The sequence below is a fragment of the Mytilus galloprovincialis genome, chromosome 13, assembly GCF_965363235.1.
Source record: "Mytilus galloprovincialis chromosome 13, xbMytGall1.hap1.1, whole genome shotgun sequence".
NCBI lineage: Eukaryota > Metazoa > Mollusca > Bivalvia > Mytilida > Mytilidae > Mytilus > Mytilus galloprovincialis.
In genome coordinates, this window is record NC_134850.1 from 22,627,397 (window position 1) to 22,646,802 (window position 19,406).

General features: G+C 33.6%; 2 protein-coding genes across 2 annotated transcripts; both read right to left on the reverse strand.

The window, feature by feature from the left end:
- Nucleotides 1–9,610: 9,610 nt before the first annotated feature.
- On the reverse strand, nt 9,611–11,588 carry LOC143056884 (uncharacterized). The gene is made up of 2 exons (XM_076230058.1): nt 10,263–11,588; nt 9,611–10,227 (listed from the first exon to the last, which is right to left on the reverse strand). The coding sequence occupies exons 1-2, from the start codon at nt 10,967–10,969 to the stop codon at nt 9,888–9,890; spliced, it is 1,047 nt and encodes a 348-aa protein (XP_076086173.1). The 5' UTR covers nt 10,970–11,588; the 3' UTR covers nt 9,611–9,887.
- Nucleotides 11,589–17,718: 6,130 nt separating this feature from the next.
- Nucleotides 17,719–18,930, reverse strand: LOC143056257 (neuronal acetylcholine receptor subunit alpha-9-I-like). The gene has a single exon (XM_076229346.1). It carries the CDS (start codon nt 18,902–18,904, stop codon nt 17,723–17,725), a length of 1,182 nt encoding a protein of 393 aa, XP_076085461.1. The 5' UTR covers nt 18,905–18,930; the 3' UTR covers nt 17,719–17,722.
- Between the last annotated feature and the right edge of the window lie 476 nt (nt 18,931–19,406).

The following is a 19,406-nucleotide window of genomic DNA, read 5'->3' on the forward strand; positions in this document are numbered from 1 at the left end:
AAGTGCAGAGAGCCTGGCACTCTCTCTACACGAGGCGTCGGATCTAACATCCCCATTCTGACTGGACGTGGCTACGTACTAGTACATCCGGCACAGCTAAACGGGCGCCTTACTTCGGCGAGGGTTTGACTGCAGGTCGGAAGAAGACCAAAGTGATAATATATTATTGTATATATTACCTAGTCACACTTTGGGGTCATAATGCGATTGGCTTAAACATGTTTGCAAGTCAATCATCTGCTTAAACTAAGACAGTGGTGTCAAAACACAAGATGAAAATAGACTTTACAAAATTCTTTCATGGATAAAAAAAAACATGTGGTTAGAAAGTTTTACTGTACCTGTCGAAATTCTTATTAAAAACGAGATATCATATAACGGTGATGTTTTTCTTAAATAGCCCGTGAATTTAGACACGTTCCATGTAAACTAATTGTTCATTAGAATAAACTTATTCTCCAAGGAAAAGTTATCAATTCAACAGTTACTGTAGTAAAATCTTTAAATATTGTTTTATCGGTACTAATATTGAATTTGTTTATGAAAAATCAAAACATTACTAAATATACATGACTATACACGCACACTTATGAGAACTCATGGGATCGTACATCCTCGCGATACTTTTTACTTATAATTTTGTATTGCTCAAGTTGAAATTAGCTTTGATATAACTATCAGTAACTACTTATTTCGGTGCTTTATGTGGATTTGTTTTAATGTTATATGTTATTGTGCCTCGTACCGATATTTAGAGTTAAGCCAATTACAACTGATTTGTACAGTTTGTTCTTATGTTGTTTCACCAGTGTCCCCGGTAAGGGAGAGGGTTGATGGCTCATATGTATAACCCAGTCGCATTCCTTATGTGCCTGTCCAATGTCAAGAGCATGAGTACAATGATTATATCTGTCATACTTGTTTTTCGTTAATTGTTTAGTTATAAATTAGGCCGTCAGTTTACTCGTTTTAATTGTTTCACATCTTTTATATCGGGCCCATTTCAGCAGAGTATACGGTATGTTTTTTTCCCCACATTGTTGAATGCCGTACAATGGACTATAACTGCTTACTACCAATTCATTTGAACTCCGGTGTATAGTTGTCTCATTGGCCGGCATACTACATCTACAAATTTTATATAAAAAAAAACAGTTGGAATGTTACCAAATGCAGTCGGCTAACAATGTTCAACGATCTCACTTGGCCACTTTCGTTTAGGTGCACTTGGACCAACATCTGCATTTGTAAGAGCCTCACATTTTGAAAAATACAAAAATGTAAGTTAAGGAATTTTTATCGTCTGTAATATATGTATTAAAACTTTTTTGCATCTGGAATAACGTTGTAATTCCTAGTCTTCAATATAACAATTGCCATCAAATGTGCGCTGGTCAAAACATTTCAATTTTGCCTTTGAATGACTGATAATTTCATGGTCTACTATTTCGTCAAAATTACAGATAAACATTTACAATAAAACACAGAAAAAAGGGTGGCTGATGCAATCTCGAATATTTTAAAAAGAAAGGGATTTGTGATGTTTTTTTGTCAACGAATTGTACAGTGATTGTTTTTAAGAGAGCAACGAACTCGACACATTTGGTGAAACGAACGGTACAGTAAGATAAAGCTTATTAGTATGACATTGTATTTATTCCGAGTTCTAGGGAACACTCGACGGTACGTAAGAAAATGCATGTACCAGGTTAATAATATGACAGCTGTTATCCTTTCGTTTGATTGTTTGAGCTTTTGATTTTGCCGTTTGATTAGGACTTTCCTTTTTAATTTTCCTTGGAGTTCAGTATTCTTGTAATTTTGCTTTTAAAGCTATAGTTTCAGCTTGCTAAACCTCTCACTTGTATGACGGTCGCAAACAAATTATATAATATTATATATGTTTACATAAAACAAACAGACACAATAGGTACACATGTCAAAATAGGTGTACAGCAGTCAACATTATGTTAGAATCTTATTCACTACACAAACAAGCAAATATGTTCACAACGATAAACAAAGAACATAAGCAAAAAAGAACGACTAGAATACAAAAAAATATACAAAAAAATACCATACATTTTTAGCTCATTTATACAATGACGGTATGTATAAGTACTGAGCCACGTCAAATGGATATTTCAAAAAATATACTAAACAGGAAAAGTAATAATTTATAGAGGCAAATCAAAGTGTACTATACTGGTTTATTAATATGACAAACAACATCCGGGGTATCCTAAATCCTGGTACCTACCGATGAACTAACATATGCAATAAAATGTTATGTGAAATTTTTTCTATAGTACTGAACAGGATAAAACTTTACTCATGCCAAGTATTTATTTATTCGAAACAAAGGTAAATTCTGCACATTTTTTGGAAAAGTGCAAATTTAACAAAGACTAATAGGGGAAAATCAATAGTGGTATTACACCTTCAAATTGGTATAATATATAAAATATAAAATATGAAAAAACAACCCAACAACTCGATATTTATTAAAGTAACTTTCTCGCGTTGTTAGCTGTAAAACGTGTTGACCTTTTCGCTGCTAACTGCATATAGATGCAAAATCACCAGATGTAATAATGGCATATTCCTTGAACGCCGTCACAATACATTGAATAATTTTTGGTTTAGTTCAAACTTTAATAATTAGGAAAGTCGTAGATACAAAGCAGAATTATTTTGTACAGCCCTTGGATGGTGTAAACCCCCCTCAAAAAAAAAAATACCAAACGTGTAAGGTGCTATGGTGTATGAAGAATGGTGTGATTGTGTAACGTGTATATAATGTGTGGTTACCAAAGTTTAAAACTATGCAAAATATTGATTAGAACAGATTTTTAATTTTATACAATAATTTACAATAATAATGTGTTAGGTGTATGGTGAAAAGGTGTAACGTGTATGGTGTAGTAGCACAGGGTGTATGGTGTAATGGTGTATGGTGAATTATGTATGGTTTACACCATCAAGGGATTGTATAATAAAATCTCCATTTTGTCTAACTACATTTGTGTCTTCCTGAATCTCATACAGTTTAACATATAAATATAGAGATATATATATATTCATTGCCAACAAAATAAGTCTACTAAAAACGTGATATTTTAGTTAAAACTTTAATAATTAGGGACATAGCAGTTTCAAGGTAACAAAAAACATCGATTCAAACAAATTAAAAAAAAAAAAAAAAAAAAAAAAAAAAAACACCACTCAAAGTTTTAATCATATTCTTACAAATATCTTGATAATCCGATATCGATAGTACACACGTTGTTTTTTAATAGTTAAACGTCAGAAAAATTAGTTTATTCAATTCATGTAATCGACCCTTGAAACTTGGTACAAGCCATAAGGTTCTATATATCATTTAAAATAATACAAACATGTAACACTAATACTTTTTCTAAAAGTTTAAATCTGCCTGACAAGATATCAACAGAGTGCATTCTTTGTTTCGAGATAAGAATTTTTCGGTTGAAGAAAAGGTTGGATATATGAAACCAATTAAATCAAAGTAAACGAATTTATGGTCTTAATTGAGCCATAAGTTTAGGGGGTCATATTGCATATGATCTTAAAATGTATACTGGTTTTGACCAATTAAAAAAGTGATTTTTTTTTTTCAATTTCGCATTTTGTTTCTTTCGGTCCAAAAAAAAACCCAGAGTAACATTCTGAACAACATGATGTATTTGTTTTACGAAATAGTATTGATCAGTTTGTACATTCCCGCGATTTAGATACATAATTGTTTCCGCAGAGTTCATTGTGCAAATTTATATCGTTATGACTCAGCTCACCATTGTATAAGTATCTGTTATGCATGATTTTCTTTGTTTTGTAACAATTTGGCAAAAATAACAATCCACAATAAGACAAAATTAATGTAGTTAAAATCAAGTGTATGCATGGATTCAAACTCAAGACCTAAACCATGTAGACCTACGATTCAAAACCCTAAACCAGGACGATTGGATAAAAACTAACAGTTCATTTCATATTTTTAAACATTCTGTCGGGGGCTAATAAAAAGTGTTTACTATACTGCAATATATAAAATAAGTTATCGCTATTTTGTGCATTTTTCGTTTGATCTTCTTCATATCATGCTACTCGCTTGAGATGGAAAGATTATCGCTAGAAACTAAGCAGACACGTGGCGTTGCTAACGAAATTGACATGAAATTGACAACTTGTCATAGGTAAAATAGCGATAGACAGATTGTCATAGGCAAGGCCGTAACTAGGCATCTTATTTTAGTGAGGCAAAATAATTGAGCCGAGCGAAGCGAGGCGAAATTTTTTTGGAGGGTATAAAATGAATGGTGCAAAATCCTGCATTCTAGGCATTTTTAGAGAGTTTGATAATGTTTTGAATTTGGACACTTTTTATATAATTTTTTGATATTTTTAGACTTTTACTAACACCAAATTTGTTTACAACTTTATTTAAATTTATATGTAAGATTATCAACCAAATATCACTGATTTGAGTCTGCTGCCAGAAAATAGAACAAACATCGATTCAGTAGACTTTGCCAAATTTTTCTATGGCCGGTTCAGTCAAATCGCTGCAGAATCATAATTTGGTCTGCTGATATCCTTATCGCGATGAACATGGAGCATGGCAAGACCGCACACTCTCTCGCCACTCATGCATGTTCTTTTCCAAGTTTTCAGTCGTTTCAGGGCAGTCTTTGTTTCTAAAGGTAGCACATTATCATCAACACAATGATCAATGTCTTCTTCCAATTCCTTCTCCATCAGCAATTCGGTATCAGCATCGGTAGTAACAGTTTTGTTTGCAAAAGGGAATTAAGCTTTCCTGTAAGCACCATCATACAGTCGCAGTTACAAAATATTAAACTTGCTTTTATGCTGACAAAGAGTAGACAAACTAGGGATAGAATGAGATAAGATACATGTATATGATTATATCTATAGAGTAAGTATATATGATATGGGTACAGGGGAATTAGAATGGAGTTTTTGACGTTTACATGTAGCATAGGCGGATGCAGCCCCCCCCTTTCATTGGAAAAATTTGGTTGATTATATAGGGAATCATTGAAGCATGACTGGAGCGGGGCCCCCCCTTAGGTCAGTCAGCGCCCTCCCCCCCTCTTGGGAAAAGTTCTGGATCCGCCACTGTGACAGTAGGTCCGTAATTATTTCTGGAAAAAGTTGGTGATATTTTAGTTCCAGAATCGTTGGGGGTGTCCGATTCCGAAACCCCGAATATAAAGAAACGAAATTCCGTAGTCCCGAATAAGTAAAGACAAAATCCTGTGTTAAAGGTTCTACCGTTCCTCAATAATATCAAATTGGAATATGGGATATTCTTTCAATTTTTAAGGTTAAAGAAACATGGATAAAAACTAATCCATGCATGTTTCATATTATTTATGTTTTATTTATCTGTAAAGAGAAAGATTAAAGTTCGTGAAATGAATACGTAGACAGGACTGCCCCTTGCGATGCCCATTACTTGATTTGTCAAAAGTTGGTGAAACGGAGAAATGAATACGCAGACAGGACTGCCCCCTTCCGAAGACCAGTACTTGATTTGTCAGTCTACTTATCGTTTTTGGATTGTTCTAATGAAGTTATATGCAATACTCAGACTCTGTTCACAAAAAAAACTAGTTTACTAGAATTATTCCTTCTTTACCTTCAGTGACTTTTTCTTTTTCTGCAAGAGCCTGTTTTTATTACTACAGATCCATGATGATTATCGTTACTAAGTTAATGTTATCAAGAAACATCACCCGTTGAGATGCTGAGTTATATCCAGGAAAAATAGTTTAAAAGCTCTGATTCTTTTCACGGATTTGGCTATACTTTTTGGACCTTTTGGATTATAGCTCTTCATCTTTTATATAAGCTTTGGATTTCAAATATTTTGGCCACGAGCATCACTGAAGAGACATGTATTGTCGAAATGCGCATCTGGTGCAAGAAAATTGGTACCGTTAATTTTATTAAAAGAAATGATGACAAGTTATAGAAATTAAGGTTGAGACAGAACAACAAATGACTTTTATATTTATATATATGTATAAAACAAAATGATCAGTGTCGAAATTTTAGTGAGGCAATTGCCTCACTTGCCTCAAGGGTAGTTACGGCCTTGATAGGTCATCTCAACTCGACTGCCTATCTCGCTTTCGCCGTCCCGGCTCAAGCGAGAAAATCAATCTCGTTGAGATGATCAACGATAATCTATCATTATTCGAGATGGCTTGTAAAACTAAGATTTATTGGCAGTATTGACCACAGCTTTTTATTATTAAACACAAATTTAAATATGTACACATATAGATTCAACGATATATATTGTTCAACTAGATAGATTCATAGATAACTAGATTCATAGATGTATAGATCATTTTTTGGTTACCTCTGGCAACCTACAGATAACTAGATAGATATATATAGATAGATAGATGTATGATCCTGGGATACAGCGATCAACTAACTTAGCTGTTGGATCCTGGGATACAGCGATCCACAAAATGTACTTTTAATATCACTAAAATATAGACAACTGTAACTGTAGTTTATCACACGCAGCGAAGTTGCCAAATTGATTAGGTACGGTATATGTCAAACTCAACCGTACCGGATCAACCGCCACTAAAGTGGGGATGAAGCTGCGATAGGACTGTGGCCAATACTGTTTTAAAATTACTTAAGATATACACATACTAGTACCAAATGTATCTGGATATGTATAAGAACCAGAACAAATAAACATTTCAAGCGCACCTTGCAAATTATTCAGAAATATATCATTACCGAGGTCTGTCAAATGAACACCATCTTCCTTTAAAAAAAGTACTATTAGGAAGAATATCTGGATACTTTATATAATGTCCCCAATTCTTTAACACGAATGATGCAATGGCACTATTTATCCTAATTCTGCATGCCATCATGCTATCATGACTTATTGAATGACGCCAATTTGTTCTCGGTAAAATTTGAGACCAGACAATCGAACTATTGGGTAGATAACTTTGTACCTTCTCCAAGGTGGTCTTGATTTCATTCCTTAAAAACCCTAGTTTTGTCTTCCCCAAATCATTTCCAGCAATATGAAGGACAAGATATTTCGGCGCTTTTTCATATTTCATCAGTCTTTTTATTGTTGATTCCAAATCTTTTATACCCATGCCACCATACCCTTGCCACCAAATTTTAACTCCTATTCTATGGAGACCGAAATTAACACCACCTGTTCTACTTCTTGCATGTACAAATGCATTTCTTATCAAAGATGAGCCTACTATCCATACTGACACTTCTTGGCCTACAATTTAATACATGTATGTATTGACATGAAATATTCTAAATTGACCATCAAATTCAACGAAATTTATTCAAAATTGTGGTATTCGTATATAACTTTTGAAAGTATCAGAACTCCAACGACCCATTACTTTAATTTGCTCGTCAGAAAAAACAAGCATAGTTGCTGAAGTAGCACTACCGATTCTAAATGAGTGCGTCCCATACTTTGATTGATCAAAACCAATATACCCCAGGGCTTGTTTTAGAATTCCTGAAAACTGATATCGAGTCATCGGAGAGCCATCAAAGTGGCAATATAATTGACCGCTAATTCGAGGTCGAATCTTTAAATATTCTTGCAGTAATTCTACCGGACAAATTTCAACATTTGATTGTCGGGCCACAAAAATTGAAATCCCTCGACCTAGCTGGTCTGTTTTTGAAGACGCCAAGTATATTTTTATATTATGATTAGTAACCTCCACATTTTCAATTTTAATGGCATGATTAGGCCCTTCCCTGCCACATGCAGTTGTCATTTCACCAACTCGCAGAAATGCAAAAAATCCAATTGAAAAAGCACTAGAAAATAAGACAGCTTCATTTCTGGAGCTACAAAATGCGGGCAAAATCTTTATAATATTTTTAACAGATCTAAAGTAATAGGTAATCTACTGTCAGGTCTCTTTAACTTTTACCTTGCCATTCCATCAATCATTTTCCTTACAACAAATAATTGAGACATATCTTCGTAATTATTAATCTTATTATAAAAACTGATAGCTGAGATATAACATTTCACCGTAGATGGAGCCATGTCCAAGCAAGACATGTATGCAATGAACTGAGTAATGTGGTTCAATGGTATTGGAAAACTATGATCTAAATCAAAACTATCCCTAAATTTAGCCAAAGCATTTAAGGCTCGTTGATAAGCTTGAATTGTATTAGGAGCAAGCGAACAATTAATTAATCTGTTTGTTTCAGACTCAATATCAAATCTCTGAACTCTTCTGGGTTGTTTTCTGGAACCGACTCGGCCCCGGGTGCTAGTTCCCGGAATCTCTTCAACTGAAAACGAGAAATCGAGTCTGCAATTTCATTTTTACAACCATCAATATGTTGTGCTTTAAACTGAATATTGTGCTGCATTGTAAAAAAGAATAAGGGGACGAATAAATGCCATCACACGCTTCGACTTGGCAGTTCTTTTATTGATAATGCTAACTAATGCCATATTGTCAATTCGAAATAAAATCTTTCGATTTTGGAAATTTGATGCCCATATAAACATAGCTAAAACAATTGGAACTAACTCTAAAAAAGTAATGTCCCTCATGATTGGCATATTTGACCATGCTTCCGGCCATTTATATTGTGCCCATTTACCATCAAAATATGCACCACAACCTAAATCAGAGTTACCACAGCTGTCAGTGTACAAATGCAACGTTTCATTTGTTATCCACGTGTTTTCTGATATATAACAATCTCCGTTAAAATGTTTCAGAAAAATCAGCCAAATTTTTGCATCTTCTCTGAGATCATTATTTATTCTAATTGAATAAAAAGGCTTTTTATTTTTTATAGAACCTATGACATCATAAAACCTGCGAAGGAAAGCCCTAGACGAAGTAATCGCCATTGAACAGAAAGCCATCAAACCCACTACTGATTCTAAGTCCTTGTGTGTAATCTTTTTATTCAACAAAATCGGTCCAAGTAAGGACTTTAGCTTTAACAATTTGTCTTGTGGTATTCTGACAACCATTTCAACAGTGTCAATGACCAATCCTAAAAATTTCGAAGATGTTACAGGTCCAACTGATTTTTCCGAAGCAATCGGAACACCTAGTTCCTCACAAATATCTGAAAAAGTGTCTAGCATCATTTGACATACAGGTGTATCCTCAGGGCCTCCAAATAAAAAATCATCCAAATAATGCACAAGTGATTTCACTCCACTCCGTTCAACTACTAACCAGTGTAAAAAGGTTGAAAACTTATTGAATAAATTACATGAAATTGAACATCCCATAGCCATACTTTTATTTACAAAGAACTTTTCGTCAAAATAAATCCCTAATAATTCAAAATCTGATGGGTGCACTGGCAGCAAACGAAAAGCGGACTTTATGTTCCGTACCCCAATCAATGCAGACTTTCCGAGTGAGCTGACCATTTGTATAACTTCATCAAAAGATGCATATTGAACGGAACATTCATCGCGATCAATAAAATCGTTGACCCCGGAACCTTCCGGATATGATAAATGAGATATTAACCTCCAACCTTTCTTTTTTGGTACTAGACCGATAGGAGAAGTCCTAAGAGTAGAAATCGGCTTTTCTAAAAAGGGACCAGCCATCCTACCCGCTTTTACCTCCTGATCTAACTTATCCAACGTTTCAACTTTATGACAATTTGCCGACTGTAAATTTTTGGAAATAAAAGAAATTCTCGGACCTGAATATTTCAAACGAAAACCACATAAAAATCTTTCATATAATTCTTTTGCTACACCTGCATGCGGATATGCCCTCAGCATATTTTTCAAAACACCAATCTTAATAGGGGTTCTACCAAGTCGCCATAGTTCTGATATTTGGTCTAGATCTTGCTTGTGTGAACTGTGTGGCATTTCTTGGGGAAAATCTGACTCTTGACTCGGCGATCCTTGGGCGAAATTGAAACTGGGGCCCTGCTCTATACTGAGCCCCGGGTGCCCGAAACTGAAACTGAGAGCCCGTGTTATATTGTGTATTACCAACATGTGGTCTCACATTTCCCAGTTGTCTTTGACAGTTTATAATTGGATGTGAACCATTACACCTTAAACACAAATGGCTATAAAAGCAAGGTATTTTCCAACAGCTTCCCTCATAGTTATAACTATAGCATTTGTTCCCATGACCACTACTGTCTTGAATATTACTATTAGATAATTTAAGGACACATTTGAGATAGTATTCACTGGTTGCATATATAACAACCAAAGCTCATTGTCTATATTACTCCATAAACTGGATGGTTCATGAGCTTTTCTTAGTCTATATTGCTCATCATAATTTTTCCAACCCATACCTTGGTTTCTTTGAGCCCCAAGGCGTATTGTGTGCATGTATTTTAACAGTTCCTTAAATAGGTTTACGTGCACAGCACAATAAATATAAATAAAAATGATGAAAGCATCTGTCCACTTTTCAATATTTGTAAGTTTTGATTGTTGAGAAATGGGTTGTAAAATGAATTCCCCTTGAGCCCATGTCAACTTTTGTTTGTCAGAACCCGTGTTGACTGAATCATTTAATAGACAAGCTAAATCTATGAATTCCCCTTTCAATATTTTTTCTTTAATTGACTGTGTTACATTTATGCCTAGATTCTCATGAACACTTTCAATTCTATTGGGAATTTGTACATAATCATTATTGGTCACATTACCTGTTTGTGACACAAACTGTGTGTTATCAACAGTTGACTGGAGGTCTATTGCTCGTCTTGGTTGCCATGGTATCATGTCCGGAATGTGGACGGAGTTGTCCTGATTGCTAGAAAATGTTGGCATCAACATTCTTGTCCTTGATACTGTTGCAGTTGTTGGTATGGCAGCGCCGTCATGTCCAGATGTATAGATAGCCTCAGGCCTTGTAACCGTCATAGATGATTGTACTGACGCCCGTGACGAAACTCCCTTCGACACCACCGGGGTCCTTCTTACTCCAGCTCTCGCTGATGCTGTACGCTTCCTGGTACCTCTTCTCAACACACTGAAACTCACAAATAGATTTATTTATTCATTTATTTTTATTAAATTTATTTATTTACTTATTTCAAATTTATTCGTTTTGTTTGTGTGTGTAACCAAAAGTCTTTAATCAATGACAATATATCTTAAAGCTGTAGCCGTTCAAACGATGTATGTATCGTTTTTGTTGAATTGATAGTATGTCGTATTCTACGAAGTAATTACTTCCGCACTGGGTGAATTATTCACCAAATATAAAGTCACAACAAAAATATCATTTCTTTAATTTAAGTCGTATTGTGATTAAATAATTTTTCTTTTATTTCATATTCGGCATCACGTGGCGGCCACGCCGTTTCGAAATTCAACAATTTCTAACTATTTTACAATTATTTTTTTAAAACAATTTTTTGTATTATCCATATATCTCTTTGCATATTATACATATATAAAATACCAACTTTAATATCCACTATAGTAATCTACTTGATATTTTCAAAATACTTCTCTCTGTAATTATACACGTCTGTTCACTTGCAGCTCAAAGTTAGAAAGAACGCTAACGTCAAATTGACGTCACCACTATACATCTTATCGACTACATATGAGTTTATAAAGGAAAGCACTGCAACGGCCGAGATTAAAACTTTCCACTAGAATAACCGAATTTATGTATATTACATAAATTCTATTATTGCTATAATATGAAATTTTCCTTTGATCTTACTGACTGATAATTTCCTTTGTCAGCGGAGTCCAGTGATATGAAAAGTTATCGCTAGAAACTAAGGGGCACGTGGCGTTACTAATGCAATTGACATAAAGTTCACAAATCGTCGATATAAGCGCGAAGGGATGTCGTTGATGGTCAGATAAAGACGACTATTACCGATTTTCGCAGCCGACTACAAATATATATCTGGTTAGATTGATTCAAAAATATAACTATCATAATTATCAATAAGAGCAATGTTCTGAGTGATTTTTTTTAGCACTTAACGTCTATTGAAGCTCAAAGTAATTATGTTGTTAGTCGTAAAACGGCGACTGTTTACGATTTTCGATGCCAACTATATGTAGATGACAAATGGGTAAGATCGATTCATAAACATCAAAATCATATATATATAATACATCTTTCAATGCGGTTTTTCAAATGCGCATTTGGGGTATTTAATTATTATAATCCTGGTACCTTTGATAACTGTTCTAAGTGAGAGAAAAAAAAAAACAAATCGTCGATATAATCGCAACATCAGCTCGTTGTTACAGTCGTAAATTGTCGACTTTTGACGATTTTTGCTGCCAACTATATGTAGATTAAAGATTGGTTAGATCTATTCAAAAACATCAAACTCATTGAATGTAACAATGGCGTGCTCATGCAATGCTAACGAAATACATTGAAAAATTACTGTGTTAGCTTAAACTTTAATTATTAGGAAAAGAGTAGATAAAAGAAAAAAATAGTTTTGTACCTTAAAATGTGTCTTACTAAAACGCATACATTTTGTCAGATAAAGATAATGTATTTGTCAAATACCAAAAAAAATTTAACTTGAATATAAGTATGTGTTGCTTTGGTAAAAACTTAAATAGATTGGGAAATAACAGTTCAAAGGTAAACAACACTGATAATTTTTTAAATGAAAAAAAGCCTTTAAAAAAAAATATAAATACATATCAATTAAATCATACACTTGCCAAATACTTTGAAATATTGATAGCACACACGTTGTATTTACGTCATTAAAATTAGTTTATTCAATACATGTTAGCGACCCTTAAACATTTGTGCAAGTGATATGTGCTAGCGATAAGGTTCTAAATGCATTATTAAAAGTTTAAAAATCTGCTTGGCAAGATATCAGAATTCGTTTTTTTGTTTCAAGATAACAATGTTAAGGTTGACTAAAAGGTTAGGTAAATGAAACCAATACAATTAAAGTTAAACGGATTTATTGTCTTCAAGTCAAAAGTTTATGAGTTAAGGAGACAAAATTGCATATGATCTAAAAATGTATACCGGTTTGACCGGTTTTAGAAGTATTTCTCACTTCTTAATTTAATTCTTTTCGGCCAAAAGATAGAAATCATTTTATGAGGATCACCATGGTATTTATGTTTTCCATAATAGTATGGGTCCAATAGTCCACCAGGATTACGATACATATTCATCCAATTCCACAAAGTTCATTTATCAGTTATATCGTTAAGATTAAACAAGAATTATATAAAAAGAAAATGTGGTATGATTGCCAATGAGACAACTATCCACAAAAGACCAAAATGAAACAGACATTAACAACTATAGGTCACCGTACGGCCTTCAACCATGAGCAAAGTCCATCCCCCATAGTGAGCTATAAAAGGCCCGATAAGACAATGTAAAACAATTCAAACGAGTAAACTAACGGCCTTATTTATGTAAAAAAAAATGAACGAAAAACAAATATGTAACATATAAACAAACGACAACCACTGAATTACAGGCTCCTGACTTGGGACAGGCACATACATACATAATGTGGCGGGGTTAAACATGTTAGCGGGATCCCAACCCTCCCCTAACCTGGGGCAGTGGTATAACAGTACAGCATAAGAAACTTGTTGTGACTAATTTCCTAATATTTTAAGAAAGAAAGTACATATGTAAAAGATAGATGCGGTATACACGGCATTGGAACAACAGCCTTATCAGACAGTGGGATGTGTTTTATAAAAGTATTATAATTGTGCTTTTTATCACATGAAATACGCGAGACACGTTTTGTTTTTGCTTAAGAAGTAAATCCTTACAATGCTTTCATAAACTTTCGGGTTTTTTTTAATTTTAATTGCAAAGTGTTATTCTCTAGACGAATGAAACGTCAGAATCCGACAATGCTTGAAAACCTTGATTGTCTTTTGGCTGCTTAATGATACCCCTTTTAATCTTCATTAAGGGCATACGATACAGTTACAGGGGAGGTAATGACGTTGCTAACGTAAAATGTTATTTTCGCGACGTCAAACTGTGACATTTCGGGAAAAGATGCATTTCCGATTAATTTTTAGCATTCAAACTGATTTAATTCGAAAACGAGTGCATGGACCCCCATTTTTGAAACCGACATTTTGTTTCATTTTGCAGGGAGATTATGTGGACCAAATTTTATAAAACTGTAAATACTGTAATTTTTTTAATTTTGATAAATATACAGCAAAAAATTACTTTTGTTTTCTCAATTCATGACCATTTGATAAATATGAGTTATTTCTGAACAAAAAAGGCATACATTTTTAGAATACTTATAAAATACAGAAATTACTAATTATTTAACAAAAACAATTTGTGTTTATCTTTTAAAACAAAAAAGTTATGTCTTTCTTTCTAAAAGGAAAATACGGCCAAAAATCCGAATTTTGAGCAAATATACAAAATTTCGACCTCATTTAACTCAAAAAGTAACACATGAAGGTATATTTTTTATTACATATTTGATTTAATCAGGTAAAAAATAGCCTATATACAAATTTTCATCAACTTGTAAATACAGAATCAAAACTGTATCGTATGCCCTTAAACCGAATTAAGCAAAACTTTTGCATAAAACGCAAGGTTTAAAATAACAAAATAACACAACTAGAATTGTACACTCATTAGAGAATGTATAATTGTATGCCACGTCAAGGGTCAATCAAGAGGTGTCACCGTAGACCACAGTCTTGTGTCGTTACAATAAAACAGCAGAAATACATGTGCTTTTAACGTATGTATATTCGCTGGGACTGCTCAAATAAAGCTTTCTTCTGTTATTAAATAAAGAAATATGCTAAATATATTTACTAGACCTGTAGTGTAAAGCTTTTCATTTGTATGAACGTTTATTTTTTGGTTTTCAATGTTGTGTCATGTGTGCTGTTTATTAGTCTGTTTGTCTTTTTTATTTTTAGCCTTGGTGTTGTCAGTTTATTTTCGATTTATGAGTTTGACTATCCCTCTAGTATCTTTCGTCCCTCATCGTTTATAAAGTATATCGACACGTTGTATGTACTCTGTTTTGGTCCTACCAAACTTACACAATGCTCAAACAAGCGCTTACATTAGAATGAGTCTCTTTGCCTATATTCACGACAATTGTAATTAACCTTTGATTCTTTTGTTACCTTTTTCTGAAATCAGAAACGGACTTCTTTAAAACTGAGTTTTATTGTGCTTATTGTTGTGTGTTTATTAAATCTACAAAAGCTAGAGGAAAAGGGGAAGGGTTGAGATCCGTATGTTTGCACCTGTCACAAGTGAGGAGCCTCATGCCCTTGTTAGTCTTGCAATTTTTTTTTAAATTTCTAGTTCATTTAAATGTTTGTTTGTTGAGGAATTTATTATGTCGTCAATTTCTACTGAACTAGTACACATTTTTGTTTGGGGCCAGCTGAAGTTCGCCTCAGTGTATAGTGTATGCTGTACTGGTGACCCATTGGTGGCCTTCGGCTGTTTAAAACTATGTGGTCGTGTAGTTGATTATTTGACACATTCCCCATTTCTATTCTCTATTTCATCCTCCATTTATAACAGCTTCTATTGCAAGGGATCGCTCTTGTGGTAAGAACGTGACGAAAGAATTTGAGACTTTAAAAAAAAGACAACTATGGAATGATTAGCATTACGCGTTACATGTAGGTTGTACGTTTTCCCATGATCAAAAGAAATGTGATTACCGTGTAATATCTTATTACAAACTATTATACTGATAAATTGTATGAGTTGCTTATTTCTGACTCTTACAATGTTGTGTTTAAAATGCAAAATTGTGTACAATTTTACTAGTTGTTCTTAATTAATATTATTTGAACCATAATTATGTCCATTTGACTGTCCCTCTGGTATCTTTCAAGCCTCTTTTGAAATGAACTGCCTTCCTTAAAATGAATTATCTATTCATATGTATATATGTTAATTAATGTTTATAATTTGCATCACATTACTTAATTTGTTGTTTTATGAATACTAACGTTGTTTTAGCATATTCGGACTCGTGTATAGCCTTATCGGGGACCCCAACGTTGAGAGTGGAAATTTATAAATACATGTATGCTTTCTTCGTAAAAACAATAAACGTATGACCCCAAACAAAAAAAAACCAAACAAATAAATTAAGCATAAAAGAAAGTCGAGTGGCATGTACAGAATAAAGTAAGAAACAAAAGAATTCATTAGTATTTGTCACTGCACTTTTACTCATGCAGAAATAATCCTTTACAGCTTTAACTAGTTTTATCTAAATATTAGTTAAATATATATCAAATATTTGACCTTGCAGATCTTTATACTGTTAATTTAGTCAAAAGGTAATTGTTCTGTTTTGTTTGACTGCTTGTTGCTTATTGAAATGTTTTAAGAATATTTTGTACTTGATATGGGTTATGACATAAAAAAAAATGAGATCATACACATGTCTGGCACTAGTTTTTCTTTTAATGAAGTTCGCTTCCTTGTTTTAGAATTTTTGACAGATACTCGGATTCCTCTGGTTTTATCCATGTAGTGACATTAAAAAATTGTGCCCATTATCCCCTACTTTTATTTCCAGAACTGGATTGCAAAGAGTTAAAATGTAATCTTTGAAAATCTTATAAAATTCTTGTTATTTTTTTTCTGTTGTTTTAAGCAAAAAAGGTGCCATTGTTAAATATATGAAAAATCAGTAGAGCAGTATTTCCCGCCAAGAAAGAGAGGCTTATATCTCAAAAACAACCACTTTGATCACCCCAGCCCCAATTATTTACTGATTTTATTAGTTTCTTTATTTATATACTACCAATTTATACAGTCTTTTAAACTGCTTGTTATTTTGAAATAAGCAAACTTCCTTAAGAAGTTTGTGCTGGGGAGCAGGTATTTCGCAGTTCCTTCTAGCAATGTGTATATAATTGTTATTAATGCTATTATATAGTGGCTGTTAAATTGTGACAGTGTTAGTGTTTTAAACTAAGGCAAATGACCCCTGCATTTATGTTATAGTCTTGCATTCAACAATTTTTTTTATGAAACCGGATAGGTTTTAAACATGATAACAATTTTATAAAAACAATTATTTTGAAAAAAAAATAAGTCAACATCTGATAAGTCTGTTGTGTCTGTTTGTTTTGTTCAAGAATCGGTGACAATATAATGGAATGTAACTCGACTGTCATACAAGTGAGAGGTTTAGCTAGCTATAAAACCAGGTTCAATCCACCATTTTCTACATTTGAAAATGCCTGTACCAAGTCAGGAATATGACAGTTCTTGTCCATTCGTTTTTGATGCGTTTTGTTATTTGATTTTGCCATGTGATTATGGACTTTCCTAATTGATTTTCCTCTGAGTTCAGTATTTTTGTGATTTTACTTTTTTTGGACATTTGAATTCGTGGTTCACCTGTTCCCACGAAAACATCGAAAATTGATATCCAACGAATAATAACGAATCCACAGTATACACTTATGTCTGTATATATCATTATAAAAACGTCCGTCTACTATATCAAATATATACATGTAGGTCCAATTGATATATGATTATTCATTTGGAATGCCATCACAATTTTCATGACGGGACATGATATATTTTTGTTCTCTCGCTAAACTATTGAAGTAGACCAACTAAAATTTTAGAAAAGATTATAAAAAAAATCAAAGAAATCAAAATGGCATTTTAATCCTAAGTTTTAAAATAACCATTACTACTCCTGTTAAAGCAATAAATGATATAAACAAAATCCAAAACATAACAAAATCTATAAAAGCGGTAACATCAGGCCAAGTCACCTTCTTTGTCTTCTTTTTATTTTCCACATCATCAACACGGTTGTCTTCGCAGCAACAACAGCAACATGCACATCGAATAATTGTTTTAACCCAACTTGGCACCTTGCTCTGCCAATGATGCATGCGGAGCTCAAATGCCGTAACACAAACTGTTATTACACCAAATCCGAGTAAGGCCATCAAATAATATCCGAAATACGATCCGGACGATTTGGGTAATTCAGAACTAACGATTGTCAGAAAAACAGAAAATGACAAGAAAACCGTCATTGCGTAACCCATCTTTTCTCCACTGTCCGCTGGGAGGACATATGTAAACACATTCAGAAGTCCTAGAAATATTACTGGGATAATAATGTTAAAAATATAATACCCAGAGCTCCGTTGTAGTGTAAGTGTAAATGTGACCTTTGACTCTGTTCCTTCTTTATCCTCTTTTGCAGAAGTTGAAATTATGCTCCATTGTGCACTTTCTTCCATATCTTCTATTTCAATTCCGTTGTTACCTTTTGTAACATTGACGTCATCTATGAAGTATGACCAAACAACAAAAACAAGTTCGCACGTTTGTTGATCAAAAGGAAAGTGAGTAATGTCAATCGTACATTTAGATTCGAAAACCTCGAACGGCTGCCAAAATACAGCTCCATTCATAATCTGGGCTAAGATAAAGTCGGACCCAAGTGTAGTCAATTTTGTAAAGCCGTTTTTAAGTGTCAAATCTGGTTTCCATATTCTATCTTGAGGAATGTACAGTTGCATGACTTCAGCAGTGTCCCATGTTAAATATTCGTCTATCCATCTAACGGACAGGTAACCAGTTGTTGTTAATTTACCCTCAACTTCATCTAAACCGTTTATACCAACAAGGATCATGTCTAGATCAACGTTCATCGGTTTCGTATAATCCTTGTTTGGTCGAACTATTGTACTGTAATTTGAAAATAGGCTCGTGACAAGAGCCTGGGCGGCATCTCCGCCACCGATCGCCTGTCCAAGACATGGAATTGCGTCGAAAGATATAAGTAATAGTGCAATTCTTAATATCTTGTTCATGTCTACAGAGTAACGTCGGATTAACAAATGCTTGTGCAAATTGGGTGTAAGTCACTGTTAAAATATTAAAAGTCACATGTTAAAATACAACCTGGTGCCATTAAGGGAAAATCTATTTTTGTTATTTTTTATTAATGAGGTTAATAATGGCAATCTCATATAGTATTTATAAACTGATTAGAGGTGAGTATATATAAAAGTTAATTTTTTCCTACATTCCTTTGCAAAAATTATTCAAACATGTTTAAAGGATATTTCCTTAAATCTTCCCTCGCAAGTTTTGTGTCTCTTTTTTTTTGTAAGTGAACACGCTACCATTAGTAGGATCAAGTATATTCGATCTGTATAGATAATAAAAGAAATAGTGGTGCATACATTATTAGAATATAGCAACGACTAAGATTACGATAAAAAGTCATTTAACCTAATGAATTAGACTATAAATAACGAAACAAATACATAATCACGTTATTCGATTGTTTTACTGACAAATGTTTAACTA

Coding starts and splice junctions, on each gene's coding strand:
- LOC143056884 (XM_076230058.1), bottom strand. CDS start 10,969: ATGACGGTTACAAGGCCTGAGGCTATCTATACATCTGGACATGACGGC. Junction 10,228..10,262: donor GTGAATACTATCTCAAATGT/GTCCTTAAATTA, acceptor TATTCAAGACAG/TAGTGGTCATGGGAACAAAT.
- LOC143056257 (XM_076229346.1), bottom strand. CDS start 18,904: ATGAACAAGATATTAAGAATTGCACTATTACTTATATCTTTCGACGCA.